The following is a 27,782-nucleotide window of genomic DNA, read 5'->3' as shown; positions in this document are numbered from 1 at the left end:
AGTTTTAACTTGCATGGTCATAGCTTTTGCACTCTAATAGGGTACTGTCTTTATACACTCAGGAATCATTTCCTTACAGCATCTCTGGTAGCGTATGCTAGGTACAGCAGGGTTATCACTAAAGTTTAGGATTATGTATCCTGTGGGAATGTGTTTATGCTTATGCCTTTTCTTCCCAGCAGGATCACAGGGCTATCATTTGTTCTCTTTTCAGCTGTATCTGCGTGCATCTGTGAACATGCATGCCTGTAAAATAAGCAAAACAACCGAAAACTAAAAAAATCAACCAATACCCTATCACACCTCACCTCACCTCTACCCCCTGATTTTCTTATCTGTATGAGGACACTTAGCCTCAAACCAACATTAAAAGGGAATCGTTTAGAGCCTGTCACATCAGCTCTGCACTCTGCATATGATTTTTTGCCTTCTACTCCACAAGTTGATACCTGCTTGCTTAATTTTCTCAAGGCTTTTGGTATGCTGACCTTCCTGTTGGCATGATGACATGAAGTGCCTGGTCTGACCTTTCTCATTCTTGTTGTTATTGATTCTTTACCTGTGTAGAACAAACAGACAAAATACATTTTGCCAGTTTCTCAAAAATAACATTTCCCACCTGACCCAAGCCTGGGGCATTCAGGATAGAGAAAGCATGTCATGTACAGATTGTACTTTTTGCAGCACAGAGTTCACAGTTTTATTGTGTCTGTTGTAAAAAAGCTAAAAGTCAGCAAACACAATCTTACTGTGGCCAAACTCAAAAAGAAGAGCAGCATACAAAGCAAATGGGGAACAGGGGTTTCTGATCAACAAAATGACTTGATTTACAGCAGTTACCCATGCTCTGTGTTTGGAGCTGTAGAATTGCTGGGCTAGACGTATGACAAGGGTCCTTTAGGGCAGCTGAAGCCACATTTGTATTTTCTACTTGGTCTTGTTTTCTTAAATTAAAATCTTACATATTATGGGTATTCTGGATGTGTTAATTACATAAACAGTGGAATATAACATGCAGAGAAAAAACTAGGAGATTGAAAATAATTAAAACTTGAAAACAGGTTTAAAATAAACAGATTTAAAATAGAGTTGAAATGAGAATGCCTTAAATTGCATGGGGGAAAAATTCTTATTTTTAAGCTGCTTCTCAGCAGACAGCATTTAGTGGTGAAAACCAGAGTAAAAGCAATTCTGGAGCTTTCAAATATTTTGGGATAGCCTCCTCCTCACAGACTGTCCTTTTGGAAGCTGCTGAATGGTATTCCTGGAACATGGTTTACAGTCAGCACAATGAAATAATTGCCTCTTTGCCAAAATTATGTACTCAAGTTGAGACAGTGAAAAGGGAAGAGAGAGGCAGCCCATGTGATATTTTACATGGGAATATTAGATTGGTTTTCTGCAGTATGGTAATATTCAACATTTATACCATTGTTTAATATATCTAAATACTTATTTTATTACATGTATTTTCCTTCAGCTTGCTTCCATACAGGATGTTATAAGCTGTATACATCATAAGAGTATCTGCACTGAGGTGCACTCTTTGCTCTTCACTTACATAGCTGTGGTTTACATAGTTCATTTTCAATGAGGATTTTCAACTGATTACAGAGAATCTTTTCACTATTTCCTTTTGAAAATTAATTTGTCAACAGCTTCTTTATCAGTAGAATACTACAAATGACTTTATCAGTAGAATACTACAAATGACCTGAGCTTCTGAGGCCCTTTCCTTCAAGGCTCATTTTCAAGTCTCACTAATTTCTATGGAAGTGAAGGACAAGAAGAAGCTGTGGGTTTATTGGAAATATGAGCTCTAGGATATATTGTCAAGAATAGAATGAAAAAAAGAGATAAAAGAGTTGGTTTTGAGAGGGTAAGAAGGTTCTGGTAACAAAAATAGGTTAAATTCCAAATCTAATACATTTTACTTTACAGATTAAATTAAAAAATATGAAAAATAGTGAAATTACATCACAGATAGAAAAAAGTTATTCTTAAATTAGCTGATGTACTGTTTTGTTTTGGGTTTTTTTTCACTTACTTGTACAATAATTCTTTATACAACTTTATTGAGACTACGTGACCTGAATGGGCTTTACTGTCATCATTTCTTGTGCTTTTTAATAATTGACTTTGACCATGCATGAGGTTATTTGCAGGCTGGAAAAAAAGTGTCTCCATTTTTGCCTTAATAAAAGATAAAATATCTGTGAGGGTCATGCAGAATAATCCCTAATGATAAATTTATTTTTTACACTTATGTCATTGAACTTCATGATAATGTATTCTGCTATCATTAAGGAACACTTCAAGCACTATTGATCTGCTTTGCCAGCTGATGGCTCACTGTCAAATAACAGTGAATCAAGAGCACAATTTCTCAGTCATGCTGTTACCAGAAGTCTGATTTTTGTGCATCTGTAATGTAAAGAAAAGGAATTTTGTCCTCTCAGAAACACAACAGCAAATATAAGCATGGACATGCACATGACTCAGCCACATCATACATACTGATTTTGGCATTCCAGGGCACCACCTGAAAAACTAACAAGGGAAGATAAATGAAAATAAGAGAATCATATTCTGAATTAAAATTTGAAAGAAATTTCTAGAACATTTTGCTGTTCAGTTGATTTATATAATTTTTTTTAGTCTGGGAATTCAGTGCCATAGAGATCCAGGAATAAGACAGAACCCCTACAGCTCCAGTGATCTTTGTCAGTTAACTGTTTGGAATCAGACTCCACAACCTTTTCTTCTAAATTTACAATTATATTTTATTTTTAAAAGAAAGAAAAGTAAAATATATATAAAATTGATTAATAGGAAATTGCTTCACCAAATTGAGCTGAACAGAAATTTTCCTTAAAATATAATAAAGCTTGTTTTCCTAATGGTAAAATTTTTCTTTCCTTTTCTCCTCATATATTTGTATTCCTCCTCACATATTTGTATTCCTTGTCACCTACTGTTTATGGCAAAGACCATAGGTGAAGGTACTGAAATCCTTTGAACAACTTTACTTCCATGCTCTTATAAACAAGAAGCTTTGAAAGTCTCAGTAGAAAAATACTTTCTTATTAGAATTCCATCCTAGCTTTGCAGATCAGAGGGACAATCACTAAAACATCCTAGTGTTTGTGTATGTAGGCCAGCTTTTTTTGTTTTTAAAACAAGCCAGTGTTTCCTTTGAATCCTCAGCTATGTATCATGCAACGCTTTATATTTAGTAGAGAATTTAATTCCTTCTTCTCAAATACTTGAGAGAAGTTCAAATTCTGATAATAGAAGTATTCAGTACAAATCTGGCCCTGAAGTGAGAGGGAAGGGAATTCAGACAGAGAAAGCTGCCAGACCTAAATTAGTCACTAAGGATATTCACTGATGTTCAGACAGAATGTATGCCCAGTTTTTAAAATTTTCTTCTTTTTCCCCCTTCAAATATTTTAATGATTCATGATGACTTTCTCCTATTTTTATAAATAGGTCAATGTCAGGCTATTCTGACATGGGGCACTGGAATCACACGACCTGGCTAAAACTTCCCAGTAAATGTGCTGAAATCAATGATAAAGTTTTTGTTAGTCTTATATTTGGATTTTGCCTTTACAAGGAAATTAATCTCTGATTCCATTGTGAGCTATCAATTTAAAATTTTCTGCAAAATACTGAATCTTCTTCATTACAGAGAAAGAAATTTTATCTCTAGATTTCTCATTTTGAGAAGTCTAGAAATTTTGGTATCATTAACTTAATTTGGCTTAGTGTAACATATATTAACATGAACATACTTTATCACTTGAGGGAAAATTTACTGAACTCAGATCACATTGCACTCAGCAGAGGGTACAGATATGCACAATTTGGATCTAGACAAGAAAAAAATCTCCCTTTTGGCAATGTGAAGATCAGCCACAGATGCCTTTCAGAGGATTTCCTTCTGCATGCCCTTGTAGGAAGGACTCAGTGAGGAAGGCAGTGTGCCAAGGAGAGATGTGGAGGAAATTCCCTCAGCCCAGCTTGCCAGGGTTGCCAGTTACACTTGGGAAAGACAGGAATTCCTGCATGAATTCCTGCAGAAGTCCTGTTATGCAAAAATGCTTAAACTGCATCGAATATTAAGACTTTCTAGAAATGTTTGAAAAATATAAATTAATTTTTACAAAATTAATTTTTACAGTCTGAATTTGGGGAAAGATTTACATTTGACAACCTTCTTTGAAAAAAAATTAAAATGGAATAAAGGGAAATATGGCACCAGCTTGAAAACCACAGAATTGTCTTGATTTTACTGCATTGTTCAGAAGTCATTGGCGTATCTGTAAACTAGGATTTCTGTTTGTGCTTATGTAAAAAATGCATGAGCTTAACCAAAAGGTTTGTTCACCACCTTTTTGCAACTCTCAGAGATTTATAAGTAATGCCACAGATTTTGAATATGAGAAACAAGAAATAACTATTGCCTCATTTTTCACAAAGAGACCTCAGTGGCATTTTAGTTTTTTGTTTATCTCATGGGAAACTTTTGAAGAAGAGTTGCTGACTCCAAAGATAATTTGGTTTGCTAGCACATGGCTGTAAACTAGGACTTTCAGCCTAAAATTAAAATCCCATCATTTTGACATTTACTTCACATATTGCTTACTCTTCATATCCAGTGGTAGATTTTTTTGACTCCACCTATTTCAAACAGGTCAAAAGAGAAGGATTTTTTTGGCTACTAAAATATATAGGGTTGAGGTGAATGGGCTTTCTATTTTTTTTTTTTAGTATACAATCTTTCTCTGTAAAGGTGGTACTAGAAGAATGACCCCTGTCCCAGGCTGAGTTCATTTTCATGTAAAATGACTCTAGAAAGTAAGCACCCTTCCAGTACAGCCAAACTGCATGTAACCCATCATACACCTCCGTGCAAGGCGATACTCAAGATGAATTTCACATCTCAGGGCAATGCTGCAGAGACTGTGAGAGCACTCAGCTGAGGAAGAGTCTCCTACTTGCAGATAATTGCAGCTTGTGCTAATGTGCTCTACTCCATTGGTCTGTCACAACAGCCCCTGTGGACAACATTAGGACAAGTTCATGTTAAAAAAATAAAATATTCATATCAAATGCTTCTAAGATATCTGTGATAACTGGAGAGTGCTGTGATTGAGTCATTTTGATTGATTCTGCATCACAGTGGAAACAATAGTTTGACAGTCACTTTCAGCGTAGATATGATTGAAAAGCTCTAAAAATAATCTGTTCATCTGAACTTTCTGAGGTGCAATGTAACTCTACACTGGAATTAGGATAGAGGACAGACAGGGAGGGGGAAAAGGACCAAGAAGTAGAGATCTCATGTCAGATTGTTTCAGGAGATACTTTTATCTGGTTGAACATGTTCATGATTACTGGGAAATAGGATTTTCTGCAAAAGCATCTCATGATTTTTTGCCTTATTTCCACTTCTCCCTTTCTTTTACCACTTGCAGATTCCAAGGAGATAAAGCCTAAAACAACCAGACCCTCATTGCTCAGGCCTCAATGCTTCTCCCTCATGTGACCTTTGGTATTAAGCAAAGTATGGTGGATCCCTATATAAGAGTACCATGAGTATGAGATCCTTATCCTGCTGATACACTGTATACCAAAGCTGGTCTTTCAGTCTTTATCCATAAAAGCTTCTGTCCTTGCCTCCTGTGGATTTATATACTCCATGATATCAGCACTAGAAGTTAAAGAGAATTTTCTTATCTTTTGTATTGCTTGAGCCAGAGGCAGTTCTGCATTTCCAGAACTGTGAATAAATTTTTTATTCTTCCAGGTTATCAGGGGCCTTAGGCACACTACTGCTTGCTTTGAACAGCTTTGGGAAGTCCTTTGGCCAAATTTTGTGTCCGTAGGTCAGAGTCTCTCCTAAGAGTCGATATAATTTGTTACACCTACTGTTTATGTTGTAGTCAAAACATATCTTTGAATTAAATCTGGCCTTTTGAGTGATCTGTTCCATGAGGAGACTTCTCTATAGTTTTAAAATTATAAAAGAACTTTATTTGAAATTACATGTAGTTTGCTTGAGCAGAAACATCTGCATCTAGTTTTCCTTGCAATAGATTTACTAGGTCATCCATGGAGAGAAACATTATTGATGAGTTTGCTAATACAATTCTAATATTCTATAAAAAATCATGCATGAAGAGTACTGAGCAATTCAGGCAGCAAATGAAAAAACTTGATGAAAATTGCATTTCATAATTTCTGAATCTCAGACTACAGTTGACTAATGAAACCTTCTGGGACTGTGTATTTCATAAATTCCACTTTAAACAAAGGGTGAAACTTGCAAATTAAATTTCCTTTAATTAAATAACATTTTCAACAATATGTTTGATAATTCCTATATCTCAAGTCTTGTGAAAGAGGGGAGAGAAGTGGTTAAAGTAGTCCCACTAAACAATACAATTTAAACAACAAAAATAGAAAGGCAAATTTTCAACTTAATTTTTAAAGCATTTCTACTCAGGAAGGACCATAATTTCTAAAGAGAAAAATGGTGGGAGAAAAGGCTAATTTCCATTTAATATACATTTTATGTTATTTTTCGTTTCATACTGCTGACATGGTGGTGTTGTACTGTTGAGTGAGTACAGGTGTTTCTCCTGAAGAGCAGAAGTGAGACTCTTGTTAAACAGCAGCTCAGTGCACTTGAACTTGAGGCACACCCTGCTTTCCAAAACAGCTCAAGGTCTTATTCACTGTGCCTTTAGGAACCATAATAATTTGGAATTCACCCTGTGCCTTTCAAAAGCACAAAGCATTGGCCAAACACAACTTCCTACAACCTATGTCTTTAGTGCTGTAATGCTAGAGCATCTCTTCCTGTGTGATCAATCGCTTCTTTCATGTTAAGTCTTTTAAACATTTACTCTGTGTCACCAAATCTATGATATTTAGTGCTATCTATTAAACTTAGATATTTTTGGCCTTATCCATTTTGTTTCAAACAATAAAGATCTATAGCCTATAGGACTGATATTCAACCTGTCTGGCTCTTTCTGTGATTTTAGATGAAATGGATATCACAGGAATGTTTGCATCTTACAAAACATTGGTACAAGTAAGCTCTTGTACTCAGAGAGTCAGAGAAATAGTCACTGACCTGTTGCTGTCCTCTAGTTGCAAACTTAAAGGAAAGAATGGTTTTGTGAGTTCTTTCCTAGTCAGGCCTTTCCTGGTAATTGGGAAAAAAAAGTCTCAGTTAATAATACTTTATTTATCAGCTATCTCCAAATGAATCTCGTCATGTCTATAAATTCTGTCTCTATTATATGGGTTTGTCTTCCATAGATAACATATACTGGAAATGGATATAAGATAAAAATAGCTGCCAGCTTATGACAATTTATTTGTGGTATGCATGATGCGCACTTGTGTGCTTTCTACGTTTATACAAACACGTAGAGAAGTATCCTTACTAGGGAAGATCTCTGCTGGTATTCTGAGAATTGCACTGTCCAACACAAAATATGCAGAAAGGAAAGCACAAGTGTATGTAAATGCAAGTTCTGTGGGAACCATCATTAATATGCTTATTTTGTAGGGTTTAGTGATCCAGAAGCCAAGCTAGCTCTATTGGCCTCTTAAAAACTACTTAGAAGATTATGTGGCTCCTTGCTGCATCAATACAAAATTGTACTTAACTGAAAAGTGATATCCTGTATATGCTTTTTCCTTCTCAAGTCCTGCCATTCCATTTGGTGAAGGGATTTGCATAACATGCAGTCATTGGCTACATCTAAAATATGTCTTGCGTTAGTTTCTTGTGGTGTCCTGGTTTGGAAAGGCTGCAATTCTGTGGGGAAAACCAAATAAATGGTCACAATAAAACATTTCAAATTTTCCATACCATAACAATAGATTGGTTTTGTTGTTATTTGGTTTTGGGGTTTGTTTTTTGGTTTTTGTTTTTTCAATTAATAAAAATCTAATCACCAAGTATTTAATGTAATGGAAAAAAAGTGATTTATAAGGGTATATGTGCTGCTCCCAGATAATTTTGATCTATGAGAAAATAACTGTTTTAATTACTCTATTGATTCTTGTTAATATAGTTATTTCTATGCTGCTCTGAAGGTTGGTTGTTACCACAAGCTATTCAATTCTTATCTGTACTTGTGTTTTATATTCTATAATATTTTATTTTGGTTTGGGGTGATTTTTTATTGCCTATAATGTTGGGTTTTTTTCTGGGAAAGGAATGGATTATGGTCTTTTCACTTGCAACATATCTTACATAGTATTCAGATCCCACTGATTTTTGGACTGAGCAACTGGAGAAGACCAGAACATAATGCAAAAAAAAAAGTAATTAGTCCAAGAAATGTCCAAGAGTGCTGGAAATAAGTAAATTTAGTTGGAGCTTCTGTTCTTATTAAAAAACCAAACCAAAACCAGCTTAAAAATAAAGCTGTTCATTAGGAGACATTGTTGTGCTTTATACTAAATCTCTCTGGAGTGATGTTAGGTTACTGTTCTCCTAATTCAGTACTGATAGATACAAACTCAGATTTTGGCAGCCTTCTAATTTTGAGGGCAAAAATGGGCAAGATAATATTTTAAATGTCTCTCTTTTTCTTTGTTCAAAGTAGTTTCTAACATATTTTCCCATATGTTCTTCAGTGTATTTTTTATGATAAAATCATTTTTCTTATATTATATTTGAAGAATATCTTGTAAAAATGAAAGTTCTAAGCTACAGCTTCTGTGTTGACTTGTCTTTAGCTTTGGATTTGCTGACATTGAACTTGCATTTTATGGTCAAGTTGCATTGTATTTCTTGTTTTGATTTAATTCTTAGCTGGGGTAGGAGTTTTGGCCAGAATGAGTTTACTATGGAAAGTTGATTTTTTATGCCATAATTCCAAGTAGAGGTATTTATATTTATGTTTGGTTACACTGTGCAATGCTAATGCCAGCATGTTGATTTAAAGAGGGATTTTATTTCTCTCTGCCAATGACTGTAGCAGAAAAAACATCATTACCATAAATGTAACCTGATAGCCCTAAAAATGACATATGAAAAAGGTCTTACTCCAAAAGGATAAAATTCATAGATATGTAAATATGTGTTCATGACATTCACACCTGTTGAGACAAAAAGTTTCATTATCTCTGTTGGCATCACACATTTTATTTTAGGATAACATTATTAAAGGCTGGTTTATGGTATGTTTGAAGTATTATAAAGTTGCTTGTTTTTTTTTTTTAAAAAGAACAACTGTAATTTAGTGCTAAATATAAATGATAGAGTAACATAACATCACATAACATAAGGAAATGCTGTGGAATATGATCAGTCACAAAGCCATGGATTTTCAAAAGTCACTCCCCTGTATGGTGATAATGGAATCCTTTCATATGCAGTGAAAATCACTGTATGCTAATGGATCTGCAATTACCTAATTTCTGTCATTATTTAAGCCATTGAATAATGGCTTAAGGAAGTAGTTTAATTTTCCAGTGCATCATTTCCAGTGCAGAGGGAGGGAGTGGAAAGAAGGGTTTTAGACTCTTCTCAAAAGTACCTGCTGACAGAAGGCAATGGGCACAAATTCAAAAACCAAGAAATTTCATCTGAACACAATAAACCACTTTACTGTGAGGATCACCCAGCACAAGTAGTTGTCCAAAGAGGTTGTAGAGGCTCCATCTATTAATATTATCCAAAACCCAACTGCACATGGTCCCTCCCAACTTGCTGGATTAGAGGTGGCTGAAGCAGTGGGTTGGGCTAGAGAGGTCTTGTGAGATCTCTGCCAACCTCAACTATTATGTGTCTTTCCAGAATTTAGGATGAGCCATACTAATGAATTCTTGGTGGTACCTTCAATCAGGTTTTATCACATCATTTTGGAGAGGTGTGAAAACTGCCTTGACCATCACAAATGCCTCAGTCAGTTTTTTTCTCAGGAGTCTGCTCCTCTGCTAATGGCTCTCTGCCATGTGGATTGCCTGTAAAAAGCAGCAATGGATTTTCATTTATTTAAGGCATTCATGGCAATTTGTTTGCAGTGACTAATCAGATCAAACTGACAGTCAAAAATTAAAAGACAAAATAACGAGACAGATATCAATTTGGAAAGATTTTTTTCTGTGTGTCAGTGCACATGGGCTTCTGTATTTCAAAGCTGAAAATTTAGGTATTGAGGTTCTGCAAGTAACCAATGTTAGCAGTGATTTATTTCTTCTTTTTTGTACTATCCATTTAAAATGTATGGATTGCATTTTATTGCTGTATTGTCACTCTGTTTAATATTACTTCGAGTGTATGTTGAAACTAAACCAAAAGTTTAGTTCTCTTTTCCTATTCCGCTTCAATGAGAATGCAGTTCCTCAGTCTGTAAAATTCAGTAAGTACCACTATTTGAGGAGATTAATACCCAGACAACAACAACTACTCCTCTGGAAATATGGGCTTGCACAAAGGCAAATATCATGGTGTTCTGATCAGACTGTGTTTAACAATATGTCACATTTTAGTCACGTTTAAAGGGAAAAATGAAACACATTACAATGAAACAGTCAAAATAAATTCTCCTAAATGTCTTTTTGCAGAACTTGAAGCTATAGACTGAAAGGCAATCTAAGGTTATCAGAGTGTTTTTGAAGTGTTGCATTTAGGGTTATCAGAAGTGTTTCAATTACTTTTGGCTGAAATTATGCATACAGTGCACTGAACTAAAAAATAACTTAGGTAAGTTCGTTTTTAGGCTTAGAGTCTAGGGATGGCTGATTCTCAGTACTCTGGACTTGAACCCAATGTTTTATGTGCAAGCTACTAAGTTACACTCATTTTATGAGATGATTTTCACTCACCTTCAGAGATGAACTCAAATTTTTGTAAAACAGATTTGCATATTACATACCCTAAGAGAAATTTCTCAGCAGTTCACACAATCAGAGCAGCAGTTTGTCTAAACTCTACCAAAAAAAAGGGTAAATGTCTTATAAAGGCTCTAAAAGTTTATTTATTATGCAAATGTGTATAACAGTGATTTTTCTGTTTAAAATGTTATTTTCAAAAAAATATAATTATGAGCAGAATAAAGCCTTTTGCCTGTCTGCTTTTCAACAGCTCACAGAATCCTTGTTTTTATAAATGTCTACAACAAATATACCAGGGAAACAGTTATGTTTATGCTGGATTCAATTTTCTTCCAGCCAAAACATCCTACTTTTGAAGCTTTGGGCAAGGCAAATGCAGTAGTCTAGAAATATATAATTAAAACATTTAAAGAGTGAGACCAAATAACATCTGTTGGAAGCAGTAAAACCCTGAAGCCATGATGTATAATAGTTAAAAAATTAAAAAGAACATCCTTTGATCTAATTGCAATATTGATTTAAATGTCTTGTTGGTTTCAGTTGGAGAGAATCCCAGAGAATGCCCTGCTCTCACTGATTTTGTGTGTGGGAATAAGTGCATAGAGTCTCAGTTCATCTGTGACTATAAACCAGACTGTGAAGACCTATCAGATGAAGCTGACTGCAGTAAGTATCTCTGTGTGTTAATCTTCAATTAAAATTATAGCTTTAAATTCTGTAGTATAGTTAAGGTGAGTTCATAAAGATGATTCACTTAGAAGATGATCACAAGCAGATTGCCTTGTCCCCAGGTCAAAAGTTCTGGTATTTTCACATCCTTAGAGATATTTGCTGCAAAAGTATTCAAGAATGGTTTACTTGCAAAAGTATAACTAACTAGAACCAAAGGTTAAATACTCAAAAAAAACCCTGACACCAAGGCCAAAACCAGCTTAGGGATTAAAAACATACTTGAGGAATTAAATCAATGAGGTACAATAAAAATTAACTCTGAGAAAAAAAAATAAGCTTGTTTATTAATGGAAAAAGGTTTTGAAAGGAAATATCAATGTTGAATGGAAAAGCTAAGCAAGCAAAACTTATGTATAATAACATTTAGGAATGATTGTGCCATAAAAAGGTGAATACTTAAAAATAAACTTGACTTTCCTGTCAAATGAATTTTGCCTTTGTGATCTGAGTAGTGTGAGTTTCATTGTTTGATCTTGCTTCTACCTCAGAGCTATGAAAATATTTTACTGTCATTTCTCTATTACAGAACAGTTGGAAAAAAATTGAGTCTGTTTATCTTTGCCTAAGTCCTAATGAATACTGAGACACAATTTGTCTGAAGGCATTCTTTGCTGGGGCTGATTGAGATGGAAGGACACAGCTCCATTTGAAAATCTGGATCAAGTTAATGGGCTTTCCAATTCAGGCCTGAAACTCAGAAGCAGTAAAGCATTGTGCCTTTGTTCCTGCTCCATATCTTTGTTTATTTACAATTACAGTCTGGACTGGATATTTGGAGCAGGAAGATTAAGTAGTCCATATATGCAGCTCAGTAATGAGTCTAAATGTTAGTCTTTGAGCTGGAGGGTCAAATTCTGCCATAATGCAGGTATGCTCAAAAGTAAACTTGCTAGATAGAGTAAATGAATCCACACATCAATTCAATGTTCATCCTTTTTGGAAGTAAAAGTATTTCACTGAAATAAGGCAATATTTTGTGACACTTGGAAAATCAAGGGCCTTTTTTCTTGCATGGGGTTTCTACATGCTCGAGCGGACAGGATTACAAAAGTAATGACCCTTTATTGGACAATGCACATTATAATGTTTTTACCAGGCTACAGACTTACATACTTACTAAAAAAGATGCTAAGATGTCTATATCTCACTATAGGAGATTCTAGGAGTCTGAATCTCACTAACTATAGGAGATTTAACTTGGAGTTTCTCCCTTTCATAAAATAAAATAGCAGTTCTGAAGTATAAAAGCTGAATATAGTGTTACTATTTCTGATCTCTACCTCTTGTAGTACTTTGTGTTGCAGTGAACTTTGTGAATCATATTAATGGAAATGAATTTACATTGAATGATAACTTAAGAATACTAGGCTTTTAAAAGTAGAGTCCAAGATAGATTTTAAGCAGCTAACCTGTATTTCTTGTATAAAGCTTTAGTACTTTTTCAGGACTTAGGCAAAGTAAGTGCAGCAAATACCCCGTAAACTCACCCTTGTAACATCCAGATCTAACAGATAAACACTAAATTAAATTACTGTCCAAAGTGAACTGTTGAGTAAAGATATTCAGAAAACTATAGAGACACTTGATTTGTTCTCTAAATATTGTTAGAGAATATAGTAGCTTCCTGGGGGAGGGTGTTGTTCTGTGTTTTCTGGAAGGACTCTTTTCTTAGTCAGATAATAGATTGGAACATTTCAGGCCATAAATTATCTTGAATCACAGTAAAGAAACTCTGTCTTTGCTATACTGAAGAAAAGCTTTTCCAAGGGAAGAAAAAAATAATTGTTGATATTCTCTTCATAGAAATAGACTGAAATATCTTTTTATTGTTGATGGAAAGGCTGTATATACATCAAAATATTTTCATCAGTCTTTAGTCTTGCTGTTTCTATGGAAGTGTAATGCAGATATACAGTAATCTGGCATTCAGAATACTCAGATAAGCCGTAGGTATATTTCCCTTTCTGCTCTATTTTAGTTCCAACAAATGATGCCTTATATTTAAACACACTTTTTCCCTGAGCATATATCTTATAGATGGGAATAAACAACGTTAAAGGGCACATAATGCCTCCTAGATAAGGAAACATGATTTTTTAAATGGAAAGACAACAGGACCTGCTTAATCAGAAAAGAAAGTACAACAGGCACAGAGAAATCTCTTCATAGCTTAACCTGTCCCATCACAACTGGTTATGGCCACATTTGTCTGCAGTTTTCTCCTTTGCACTGAGCTCAAGGTCTGAGCTTATTTCACATTCTGCTATAGTTTTATACAAGTGTAATTCCAAAGAAGTAAATGGACCATAATCTACTCAGCAGCAATTCCTGTATGCAGGATTTACAACAGAACCTGTACAAAATGAACTGCATCCACGTAGGCTGGTGGACTTTTTTTTTAATAAACTCATGGTAATTACTTACTCTATGTTTCATTCAGTCCAGTCAGGCAATCTTGCAAAATTTTGATTCTCTTTCGATATGCTGCTGGAAGTACTGAGGTGAAAAAACCACACCTGAAAGCAGTTTCAATTTTCATGAATTGCAGCCAACTGTACAGACAGATTTGATTAATAGCAAACCTCAGTGTTGATGAACCAACTAGAGGAGTGCTTGAATTATTGAAATAAAAGCAATTTTTCCAATAAATGGAGCAATTTTCTTCTACTGGCTTCTAAATAGGGTGTATGCTTACCCACAAAAAAACCAGCCAGCAGGTGCAGATGGGTCATGTGACTTTGTCAACCCAGTAAGTACTGTTCATAAATATTTATTAATAATTGCCTTCTGAATGCACTGCTAACATATTAGGGTAAAAAAAAATGGTCAGGTATTCTATTGTGACTAGTGTAAATCCTAAGTGGATTTGGACTTTGATTTTGTTAGAGATACACAAGAAAATGTATTTTCTTTTTTTTAAATAATGGGTTCCCTTTGTTCTTCCTCTGTGTGAGGTTATTGTTGGAGTTAGGCCTTTATTAGGCTTACATGATGTTTGTAATACACTGCCAATGCAGATCTGTGCTTAGGAGAAACACTTCAGTCCTTGCAGTACAGTAACTACATTACAGTGCTAATTCTCCCCCTAGCATACAGGATTTTGATCCAGTGAATAACCTATATTGGATCAAAACTATACATCTTTTAAGATATTTGTTTTATGCATTTAACTAAGGTGACACTTTTTTTTACAGAGAACAAAAGTCCACAGGGTTACAGGGTGTGTGCAGACCTTGGTCATAAGCAGTTTTATGATAAAGATATTTTCATAAAGAATGGCCTCAGTTTTTCTTTTAGCATCAAAGTAGAAAATAGGAAAAAAAACCAAACAGATTAAAAGGAGGAAATTAAATCTATTATTTTTATCTATATCCTTTATACACAGACAATGATATATAAATAGTTTTATTTGAATATTGCAGAATATTTCTAGATAAAGGAACATAGTCTAAATCCTCAAACCCATTCTGAACAGTCACAGTCAGACTTGTACCTAAAATGCATGGCTGATTGTGATGTTTAATAGTTTGTAACATTTTTCTGAAGTCTCCTCACAGGTGTTGTCCACAGTCACACTCAGTAATTGTGTAGCTGCCTCTGCTTTATAATGAAGGAAAAGATGTATTGGAGCCAACAGAAGAGATTGTGGTGCTATTTGATTCATCTGTACCACACCATTTATATCATTTTGTTGATTAACTACTTTTCCAAAGTAACCTGAAGCAGCAGAGTTAGAAGTGAGCAGTTTAATTCAGACCTCCTAAATTTAGTCAGTGTCCTAATCACTAGAACATATCCCTCATCATAAAGCTGCCATCAGACATAACGTTCACAAGGCCAACATGTCCTTATGAAAAATGCCACTGTGGAAGGGCAGTCCAGTTTTTCTAGCTAATTGTCTGGAAATCATTCTTTCCATTTACCTTGGATAAGAACTAAATTTGGTGAAGTCATTGGTTTGCCATGGGCATTCATCTGTAATAAAGTTTATACCTGCTCTTAAAGTGAAGAATGAGCTTTTCCTTTCCCCATTAACTATCACATATTATTTATGTCCATGCATGAAATTCAGGGAATCACAGTGTTAGCCATACAGAGTCCTTTTCATTTCCATTTTTAGTGTGCACACTATAGCACCTTCATGTAGAGCTGAGATGATAATTGACTTTTTGCTGTATTTTCAGGTTACTACACAAGCATTCCTGGAAGCTGTAACTTTGAAACACAAGATCAAGAGTGGACAACTGTATGTGGATTAACACAAGACACTAGTGATGATTTTGACTGGAATATTAGCAACAATGCTGTCACAGGGCAAACACATCCTCATACTGACCACACACCAGGTATTGACATGTGTACTACATCACTTCTGGGAAAATGAAATATTCACAGAATTTTAAATAAAACCTACAAAAAATGTAGATCAGTGCCAAGATAGCAGCACACATCAGTGTGATCAGCTGATACATGGGAATGGTTCAAAACTGTGCCAGGAAAGGCTCAGACTAGACAGAAGGAAGTATTTCTTTATAGGTGGGGAGGCCAAACACTGGAACAGGCTTCCTAGAGGTGTTGAGTGCCCCCAGCCTTTCAGTGTTTAGGAGGCATTTGGACAATGCCCTTAACAAAATGCTTTATCTTGGGCAGCCCTGAACTGATAAGCCAGTTGGACTAGATGATCATTTTAGGTCTCATCCAACTGAAATGGTACTATTCCTTTCTATTCAACTCCAATAACAAATTTCAGATACATAATGTCAGCTTCTGACATTAAAAGATGAATTCTCTGATGAAATTTAACTGGCTAGAGTAATACTCTTCTCCTTGTCAATATTTTAAATAATCTACTTTTCCTGAAGTGTGCTCCCATTCCTAATGAATTTTATAAAAACATTCAACCATACGCAGGATGAGGAGCAAAGTGTGGGGCTGTGTGTGAAATGCCTGAGGCTCCTGCCTTGATTTAACTTACCTCCCTGACATTGGCTTGCCAGAAATGTTATTATAGAAGTTCATCTCAAGATATTCCTGACAAACTGCTACCACGATGCCTGTTGATTGTCAGGAGAATGAAATAAATTGATAGGCAATTACAATGTGTTATGTAGTGTGCATAATTATATATTGTATTACATAAATATTAAATAAATATTTAAATAATAAATATTAAATGAATATTTAAATAAATATTCTTTATATTATACAATATATCTGGGTGGGACATTAATTTCTATCACAAATGTACCAATGTCTATTTGAGAAGTAATTAACTTTGTTTTCAGAAGCCTGGATAGGTAGAATCTCTATCTTAATTTCCATCTAATCAGCAAAGTATAGTTGATATCCAATCCAGAAGTATCAATATTTTTACTGTTTTTCTCTTGAGTTTGTGAGCAGCATCGTCTCCAGGTTTTGACTCTTTTTTTTTTTTAATTTATCTTTTCAAAATCAATAGAGGCACCTTATCATGGGTGGCTGTAGCCAACTTCTGTCCAACTTGTTTATCCTCCCTTTTCCTTTATTCTGCACCTGCTGCAGGAACTGCTCACCTGATCATGAGGGAACTGCTTATCTACCACAAATCACAGTTTTTGCAGACATTCCTACCACTTTATGTCGAAGGCTGTAAATCTGGAATTTACATTCCTCTTGGAAAGGGACAAAACAGACAAGGTAGAGGTAGAAACTACTGCAGCTGTTCCAGGCAAGCTGTTTCTTGCAAATAAGTAGTTTGACTTGCTTCCTTGCTGTTACTTTGATGCAATGAGATAACAAAACAACTACTAGCCCCTGGCTTTTTAAGGAGATTTTGTGTGTTTTTCTATTTCAGTTTCTCTCATTTAATTAGTTCTTTGTTTCTGTGAAATTACCCAGCAATTGTAAGAAAAACACAGTTAATACGCGAAAGGAAAACAAAATTAGAGCAAAGTGTTTACAAAATTATCCAGATTTGTAATTTACTTTTAAATTACCCAGGCAAGATATATTCACATTAGCTACAGAGGAACTGCTTGTCAGAATTGCCAACAGCCTGTAATACTTGGAAATATCCATCAGTCCATCAGGTTTAGGTTGGATATTAGGAGAAGGTTCTTCACCCGGAGTGTGGTTGGGCACTGGAACAGCTCCCCAGGGAAGTGGTCACAGCAGCAGCCTGACAGAGCTCAAGATACATTTGGACAATGCTCTCAGGCACAGAGTGTGACACTTGGGGTGTCCTGTGCAGGGCCAGGAGTTGGGCTTTGATGATCCTTGTGCATCCCTTCCAAGTCAGGTTATTCTATGATTCTGTTTAGCACAAGGGACATCTAGGACAAGTGACAACTTTTTATACTGAGACAGGAGAGACTTAGATTAGAAATTAGGAAATTAGAAGGAAATTCTTTATTCAGAATGCAGTGAGACACTGGAAAAAATTTGTGTGGAAGCTGTGGATGCCCCATCCCTGGAAGTGTTCAGGAAGCCTGATGCAGGGGTGGCATCCCTGCCCATGGCATGGAGTTGGAACTAGATGACTTTTAATGGCCCTTCCAAGCCAAGCTATTCTGAAATTCTGTGAAATACACAAAGCATTAGCAAGGAAGATCGCCATACAATATGGTATGGTATACATTTATGTGGCAAAAAGAAAAAAAAATAGTAGCACCTGTGTTTATAAAAATGCTTACAATCTAAAGCAAAGCATAAAATATTATTGAAAAACCCTAAATTTTGTTTTGTTTTGTTTTGTTTTTAAGGTAAAGGACAGAGATTTTTGTATGTCAACTCATCCACCCAGAAGGAAGGAAACAGAGCAAGGATAACTACCACAAAATTCTTCCCACCTAGTCTTGGGGTCTGCAGAGTTCGCTTCTGGTTCTGGATGTTTCCCTCAAGGCAAACAGGAGTCTTAAAGGTAAAAGTCCTTCTACCACATTATGGCATAACAATACTTGCTTTAGTACTATTTGCATTTTTGTGTCTAGGATTAGCAAAATCTCAGGAATTTATACTAACAAAACTTCATCACAACTTACTGCTGTTAGACAAATCTTCTCCTGACAAGATCAAGTCACAGTTCTGCTTTAGTTTTCGTTTCACTTGAAGTCCTTTCACTACATATGTAAGAATAAACACTGCACATGTGACTAGCATACTAAAACCTACCCAATACTAGCACAGTTCTCTGCAAAATTCACTCTAACATAAAATATAGAAAATTTCTAATGTTTAGTGGTTAAAATTATGTTTTAAAAATATTAATGCAACTGTGTGTGAAAGGAATTTTTTTAAAACAATTGGAAATAAGGTATTTAACTGTATTAACAATTATAGCCCAAGTTTCCATGAAACTGTCATCTTGCTGTTCCCCAAGCATCCTTAAAAAGTACACTTTTGGTTTTTAAGTAATCCAGTAACAGTCCAAGCAGGGATGTGACCCCTTGGCAAACAGGTCACTTCATGTGACTCACTGTATAAATATGCTGCACAGCTCCTTTTTAAGTGACCTGAGAAAGACTCCTGTCTGTGGGGTTTGTTAAAATTTTGAAAATACAGTTAATTTTAATTTTTTTAGTCAGTACAGAATATATTTAGTCCATGTTAAAAGTGAACAAGAATATTTTTGTAGTCTTCGACATTGAATTAAGTCAGGAACTTTTTACCACACTGTTCTCCACTGGAAAAGATAATCATAGCACTGTTCCATGGGATTGTAGTGCAATTAAGCTGGAAGGGCCTCAGGTGGTCTCTAGTCCAACCCCTTGCTCCAAGCTGAGTCAGCTACAAGATGATGCTGGGTGGCTCAGGAATTTACCCAGTCTTGAAATTGTCCATAAATGGAGACTACTCAGCCTCTAGGGGCAACTTGTGCCACGGGTAAACTTTCCACTATCTTCTCCTTACATCCAGCCCAAGGATATTGTTATCCTTCATTCCACCTTTTTTCTTTTTGTTTTCTTTTTATTAGTAATTTTTTTCAGGATGGGATTTGCATATCAATTTTATCTCTAGCACCTAGTTTATTACTCTGAATATTGCTGTAAATTTACTTATGGATAAAAAAAAAGCTGTATTTCATGAGGTTTGTATAAGCAGCAGTAAAAAGCAAACATAAATTCCTTTTTTGACCTGTTGATAGCTGAAATACTGTGAGATTATCTATGATTAACTATGTTTAAATTCAAGTATCCTGGACATTACAGCATGCAAGATTGATGATGAGATCCTTTGAAGGAGCTTTTGAATGTTTTCAAGCATCACAGAACACTTAGCATTTGTGAATAAGTAGATGTGTGTGGCCTATGTGCGAGTTAGCAGGTAGACAGCCAGAGCCTGCTTTTTAATTGGACTTTTTCTTTTTAGGAAGACTAGTTTAATTTCCTCTAATTGCCTCCATTTCATGAAGAATTGTCTTACTCCCACATACAAATAAAGTTCCCTGTTTATGGTTTTGCTACAGGTATTCTTACATAGAAATATATTCACAACAGATTGAGGCACTCAGCAAGGAATATCACCTCATCACAGAATAAATTTACCTCTGTGGACATTTTGCACTATTCTATCAAACTAATAAGCTATTCAGTATCAACTGTTGCTGTTATTAAATCAAGAATATAAATTAACTGTACCCATTCAAGTGAAAAAGGAAAAAGCCTAAAAAAATACAAAAAAGAAAAGCAATAAAATCAACAGCCCAAAACTTCTGAAACAACAGCTCTGTGAAGATTTTTTTTTTCAGTTTGCACTGGAGGTGAAAGAAGTCAAACTGTAGTAGGAAGTTTGAATAATGTGCCAGAATATTATAACACCAGTACAAAAGCTGATATAGTTCTTATCTAAAAGACAGCTATCTGGTTGAGTCTGAATTAAAAAAAATAAAATAAAAGGACTGCAGATACAGGGCATACTAAGGACATACTAAGATGTGTGATTAAAATGGCATACAAAGAATCAGTAAAAGAAAGATTAAAATGAACATTGTAATGGTATAGGGAATAGACGTCATAGAACTACACAAAATAGTGGAGAGTTACAGGAACAATCCCATTCTTACTCAGAAAAGGAAGTAGTCACTGAGGAAAAGGGAAAAGGAACTTGAAATACTTCTATTCTGTATTCACAATGCACATTTCAATTTCACAATTCCATTGTCATAAACTGTAATTTGTTCATAGGGAAACCAAAAGTCTGGGCTATTATTATTATTTTTAGAAAGATACAATGTTTAGAGCAACTCTTGCATTAACATAGAATGGATGCTATTTAAAAGAAATCTGAATACTCCTGCTTCAGGACTTCAACCAACCATTAATCAACAGGAGAAGAAAAATGCTTTGTAATGACTAAGAACAAATCCTCTAGCTTTCCTTGGAAGCATTTGGTAAGAGTCTTTGAAAGGGGAGTTATCCAGCACTAAATACAAGCCTGGTCAAATATATCAATCAATATCTTCTGGACAAAAATGCTTCTTAATACAAACAAATGTTGCTGCATTATGCTGCAAATGTAAATTTAAAAAACCTCACATTTCGCTTTGCATTCTTATGACTACTTTGTTGAATTTAATGGTGTAGGAGAGCAGTTTCAGCAAAAAATGAATGTGGTTTTCACATCTGTTTCTTCCCAATGGAAATTCTATTGATCATCTGTCAGTTAGACTGAAAACACTCAATGTTTATTGTGCTTCTTTGTCCATTTAACTCAGGAGTCTGCCATACTCATACAGTGGAGAATTAAAACTGAAATTAATTCCTGATGTGATAGTATAGCTAATATATCAGTTTTCTGCCTTCGTATTTGTTGATACTAAAAGAACTGATTTATAATAAATTTTGGTAAAGACAGATCACTTTTACTTAAAAACCTAAGTATTGTATTACTTTAAACTAATGTTTAGGCAAAACTTTTATTACTTCAAACAGAGGTTTAGAGGAATAGAGAAAAGAGGTAAGTAATTTTTTAAGTGCTTCTCTATTGGGACAATGGAATATGATTCAGTTTTGTAATCTGATTTGTGGACTTAAAAACAATTCCAGTCTGTCTCTGGTGAGACTTCGGTCCAAGGAAGACATGTGATGATGACTGCTGAGCACATGAAGAGTTCAAAAGCATAGTCTTAAAGATGTAAAGCAGAAAACCTAGCATCATTATTCACTGGAGTCAATTGAAATTTTCCTCAGCTGACACGAGTCTCTGGTGCCTAATGAAGTGAAAATACAGGTTCTCTTTCTCAAGATTTTCCTGTTTCCTCAGCTGGCAATTAAAGACTCTAAGTTGTCAATGGTGGGAGAATATGTCTCTTATTATGCACTCTTCAGACCTGCATTGGTTTCTTATTTATTAGGCAATTCAGGTGGAATGTAGTACTTTCCAGCATCCAAACTGAATTAGAACTAAGTCATGACTTTAAGGCGGTAAATAGGATTTTCCAAAGAATGTTGTTCTCTGTGGATCAGCTAGATCAGTATTAGGCTGCAGAACAATCTTATCCGACACATAAATACAGAGTTGTTCAATGGGATTTTGCTGCAACTTCTTGTTTGGCTGTTTTGAGGGTTTTGTGGTTTTTGGGTTTTTTTTTTACTTGTTTGGTATTTGGTGGTTGCTTTTCTTCCATTATATGGTTATAGTGGGATTCATCTTGCCAGCTTTTTTCTCCTACACATCTTAAATTGTTTTCACTACCAGGCTAGCTTGTACACTTTAGATAGGATGCTGTGCAGGAAGGTAGTGCTGGAGGTATTAAGCACCACAGAGTTGTACCCTTATAGGGATCTAGGGAGATCTTATCCATGAAAATTTGCTTGACTTTTCATGTGCTGCAAAAGGCCAGCAAAAGTCTTGTATACACTTGATGTACTTCCTGATCCAGAAGATGCTCAAACACTGAGTGGCATGGGTAGCCCCAGGAGAGAAGATATATTATTATGTTTCTTCACTTTCACCGGGCACAACCTCAGAGAAAATAAGACCTGTATCCCCTGCTAAAGGAACAGAGTCCTTGGGCTTCTCATTTTTCTGAACTCTCCTTTAATCTCATTTGACTTAGCATGCATTTTCAGTTATGTGTTATTCTTTTAGAAATTTCATCTAACTTTTTTTAGAAGACATTTAAGAACACAAACCCTTTCCTGGCATAGTTGTGGATAGAAAAAGGTTTGGAGAACTCAAGTATTCAGGAGTACTTTGGCAAGTAATGAGATTGAAGCATTACCCCAGGAAGGTATATGACAAATGAAACAGAACTGTTCTCTCTCAACTGAGATTTCCAATGTACCAGTTTAGAGATTTACACTAAATGATATCAGTTTCCTCAATTACCTATGTGATTGTTGTACACCAGGTTTAAAATTTAGTCTAACTGAGGACAGAGTCACAGAAATTGCCATAACATGTTAATTAATCCATTAGTAATTACATATCTGCATACCCTTACTCTATGGTAAGTGTAAGTTAAATCTCAAAGGAAAGAAAGAAAAGGCATGTAAGATGACTTTGCATCCATGTGAACAGGAGCTGATGTCATCAAAATGTCATACTTAGTTTGACATACAGTTTGACCTGCTGCCATTCCAGGCCCACTGGCCAGTGAGGACACAGCAGGATTCCTGACTGATTTATTGTTGGTACTGAGCTTGAGCTGCAGGGTTGATCTGAATGTGCACAGAGTGGGTCCTTGCTGCACCTGAGACCAGACTTTGAATGGACACAATGAAATTTCTTTGTACATAGACAGACCTGTTCAAACAATTATTGTGCCTTGAAACTTTCAGTATGAGAAAATTCTCCTACTAACCTGACCAAAAGAATTGGAAAAAAAAAAATCTGGCTTTAAACAATGAGACAATCTTTAAGTATCCTGTAAGAAAGATGCTAGCATTGTCTTCAAATGTTTTGGATTCTTCCCACTTCCCCAACAGCTATTTGTGCAGCTGTAAGACTCAACAATGAGATATACTGAAAGGGATATTACCTCAATATTTACCTTCCAAAAGTAAATATCACTGCTTATAGCTAAAGCCATGCTAATATTGTTATATGCTGTAAAATTCCAGATCATCAAGATTATCTTATTTCATGATTGGTGAAATAGTGAATGGTTCCAGAGACACACACAGGTCTTTAACATTGTCCTAACCTCACATGAAGGGTTTCTCTAATCAAGGGTTTCAACTTATTAAGACCTCAAAGCCTGGTAATGTGAAAAACTGTTACACACAGTTTTTAATTTTATTTTATGGGTTGAACCATCTATTTCTTCTCAACACCTGTCCTTTTAGCCCTGCAAGAGGTGTGCTTTTAGGAGGACAGTGACAAGATATTGCTGTTACACAGTCCTGTAACCAAAGATCAAGCTTGGCAAAATTTGGTCCTGATTTGAGTTACTCTGGGTCAGTATTCTTTCTTGCTCCCTTACTCCAAAATAAAAATAACTTGCAAGAGTTTTCAGGCATCAGAGATATTTTAATCAACACATCAATTTCTACAAATTTTGTGGGATTTAGGGTCCCATTTGGGTTTTTAGCTTATTTGTACCACAAGGTGGACTGGGAGAATTAAACTTACTGAATTACACAGATAATTAGCATGGGTTCAAGTTCATGACTTTCTTGGGCCTTAGGGTTTCTGTTCCTTATTAAGCTGGGGAATTCAGTTGGCATCATGAACCTAAAGGTCACTGGAAAATTAATTTAAGAGAATTATATTTCTGAAAGTGATGAGAAGAGGATGGATATTGATAATAATATTCAGTCCCTTAAAGAAATAATTATCATCAGGAATGGTTAGAATATGCTTACTTTCTTTTCTCCAGTTCTTTTTCATTTTTTTAACCGATCAGATTGTATGACGATTTTATAACACCTGAGTGGGAAAAGCAAATTTCCTCTGTATTTTCCAGTTTCATGTTCTTGGCATAAATTCACTAGTTGTTGGTTAATTGGGACTTCATTCGTTGCTATACTTTTTGCTTTCAGTATTTAAATATTTATGTATTTTTATTCATACATTTGCTAAATATGTTTGCAATAACTTTCTGTGACTGTCTCAAACTCCATACTATAAATGGCTAGTACCAGATGACAGACTTAAATCCCTAGTTGCCAAGTCTTTTATTTATACCTCTAAAATCTTCACTCAGTCTAACCATAAAGAGGTCACCATTTAGACATGAAAGGATAGCTCAAGATCCTACTCAGTCTTTCTTCAATTTCTAAATGAATTTGGGGTTAAGTCTTTACTCATTATCTTCTGTATGTCAGACTGAGACTCTTTGTAGATTTTGCAATTAGTGATTGGGTTAGCTGGGTTTTTTTGGTTTTTTTATTTTTTTTTTCTTTTCACAGTAGCTTTATATTTGAAGCTGAACTACCATTAGCAAAAGTACTCAGTAACATTTAGTCATCACCAATATGAAGTGGATCTGAACCACATCTAGGAGGGTTAGTACTGCCCAAACAGGAGGTGCACTGCTGCACTTGGGCTGTGTTACTCCCCCAAGCTGCCCTCCTGTTCCTTAATGCTGATTCATTTGCATCTCTTGGGTTCTGTCATCAACAGGTCTACACAGTTGAAGAACATGGAATGGATATCCTTATGTGGTCTTCTAGTAGAAATGAAGAAAACAAATGGATGTATGGAAGTGTAGTTCTCTCCAGTAACAGCCTTTTCAGAGTTGCCTTCGAAGCTGAAGTGGGGTGGAGTCAACCCACAGAATTTGCTCTTGATGATATTTCTTTCACCCCAGAATGCATTCATGGAGGTATGCTATTACACAACTATATATCATACATGCTCTCTTTTCAGAGGGCAAGGAAATTTGTGGCATTTTGTATTTCAGTGTATTTCACAGTCACAAAATCTGACTTTTTTTTTTTCTCATAGTTTATAGATGACAGTTTTGTGTTTTAGCTAGAAGTTGAACATACGAATAATTATAGAAATTTAGAATATTACTGGCATGGAGGAGCTGAACCACAGTTGAGAGGAATCTACTGCCATTCCACTATATTTTCTCCTGTATGAAAAAAGAGAAGATATTAGTTTGGGATCAAAGACTTTTATGAGTATCAAAGTAGTTCACAATTATTTTCAAAGAAAGTTGTTAGGTTTTTTTTATCTTTGAGCTCTTCATAAAATACAAATGTGTACCACATTTCCCTCACTAATATTTTCTTTGAGTACTTAAAATCTCACTTCTGGTACACAAGTATTTGATCTATGTAGAAAAATAATTCTAATGTCTTAAAATGCCCTGTTTTTTTCTGTGAGAAAAGCAGTGGTTTACTCTGAAAATGAAATGTAGCATATGATACCATATCAGAAGAAAAGGAACAGTATACATGCAAATACAGATTGTGATAGAAATGTCAGCAGAAATTAATGACTAAGGGACAACTGGGAATTATTATTGTTAAATAAAAGCCAATATGAAGGTTAGAAAAATCTTCTTTGATAAGCTTTCTTTTTATTAATACATCTCTTGTTGTTCAGATAGGACAGCCTGTGTATGACCTGGTTGCCATGCTGTTCAAGAAACTATTTCTATTATTATTTTCATTGTGATAAGCACCTTCTGGAGGAATTAAACACATGCTGATTAAAGCTTCAAGTGAAATAATATGTTCACATGGGTGACATTTGTTCAGTCTCAAGCTCAATGAGAGTTTTGTTTATTTTCTCTAAATAGGCTCAGGCAAATAATATTTTGGAATGTAATTCAATGAGCTGCAGACTGTGTGCATAAACAGGCATTTGTTCTACCCATATTACGTTAATCACCTTTTTTAGCCATATCTTAAGGATTACATAGGCAGTTTCATGCATAGTATAGCATAATAGGAAAATTTTCAAATTATATATTTTAAGTACCTGTAATTCTGAAATAATCACAACTACAGAAATAAATTCATTTCAATAGAGCAACATTTTCTAATTACATTATTTTTCTCCAAAGATTTTCCAGTTGTAGAATACTTTGAAGTATCTAACTTGTATTACAATCTGTTGCTCTTATAAATGTGATATATCATAAATTTGGCCTGAAGAAAATTTGTCAGAGCTATATTGGTTACTTACAGTTTGTTGAATAAGTCAAAAACTCATGCCTTATCTACATGCATAAATTGCAACTTGATAGATAATCTTCTCTCCAGACAAAAAACTATATCTAGGTGCTATTACTTAAGATTGGCTTCATACTGTCCTTGGAAGAGCCCTACCTTAATAATCCTTGCTTGTCTGGTAGAGCTTGTGAAGAGGCAAGAGAAATACATAAAATCCATGTAATACAATAAACCACAGCAATTTAGGAGAAAAAAGAACCTACCGCTGAATTTTTGATACTGTTCTTGACAAAGAGCTACTTAGGAGGTGCTGTTTTTTACTAACTGTTGTTGCTAGAGAGGTGCTTAAATATTCAGATGCTAAAATTTGAAGATATTACCTTCCAATAGTATAAAAGCACTGTCCTGTAGATATTTGAACAAGAACATTTTTCTGTAACAGAATCAGTGGGAAAGTTTACCTAATCCACTGTCAGTCCTGCTTTGATTGTTGCTCATTATGTTTATTCAAAGACCTAGCTCAAAGAAAAGTGTATTACCTGCAGTGCAGGTTTTGTGTAGTGTTCCTCTTTTGAGAAGATAGTTGTACTACTGCAGATCTCTTTTCCTCTCTCTGTATTATTATATTTCAGCTTGCCTTTAATTACTTTGAGTTTCAAGCGGCAACATGTTCCGAATGGAGGCAATCACAATTTAGCAGGTTGGGAGCTCTAAGTAATAAAGCATTGCCAGCAGCTCTAATTCAGTTGTGGGTTTTATGCTTTTAAGTAATCAGTCCATATTAGCCATGACAATTCTGAGATATCCAAGAATATTTCTGAACACTTAAGCAAGGTGTTGTCAAGGTAGTGCTAGGTCAAGCTAGGATACTGCAGAAGTAGCTTTCAGCTGATGCTAATGCAGAGGGAGCTGCCAGTGGCACTGGATGTAGTTCAGAATTAGCTGCTAAATGAGATACATTCGTACCACTTTTCAAGGTTCATAACTTTCTGCTAATGAAGTTATGTGAAGATCTTATTTTACATCCTAGGGACCAAAGAATTTAATTGTTAATTAGTTGTAACTATCTTCTTCAAATTTGTAAATAACAGCTTGATTTAAAAAAAACACAAAAATTTATTATGT

The 27,782-nt window shown here is 35.2% G+C and overlaps 1 protein-coding gene across 1 annotated transcript in view; it reads left to right on the top strand.

The window, feature by feature from the left end:
- Positions 1-27,782, top strand: part of MALRD1 (MAM and LDL receptor class A domain containing 1) — a 234,717-nt gene that overhangs the window by 144,208 nt on the left and 62,727 nt on the right. The window contains exons 29-32 of the mRNA XM_066548719.1: positions 11,416-11,541; positions 15,792-15,953; positions 18,348-18,505; positions 25,153-25,354. Of these exons, the coding sequence (XP_066404816.1) occupies positions 11,416-11,541; positions 15,792-15,953; positions 18,348-18,505; positions 25,153-25,354 (648 nt within the window). The remainder of the gene's footprint in view (positions 1-11,415; positions 11,542-15,791; positions 15,954-18,347; positions 18,506-25,152; positions 25,355-27,782) is intronic.

Source organism: Molothrus aeneus, chromosome 1, assembly GCF_037042795.1.
Source record: "Molothrus aeneus isolate 106 chromosome 1, BPBGC_Maene_1.0, whole genome shotgun sequence".
Classification (NCBI taxonomy): domain Eukaryota; kingdom Metazoa; phylum Chordata; class Aves; order Passeriformes; family Icteridae; genus Molothrus; species Molothrus aeneus.
The sequence above is the reverse complement of the archived record's forward strand: the minus strand, read 5'-3'. Positions and strand labels throughout refer to the sequence as shown.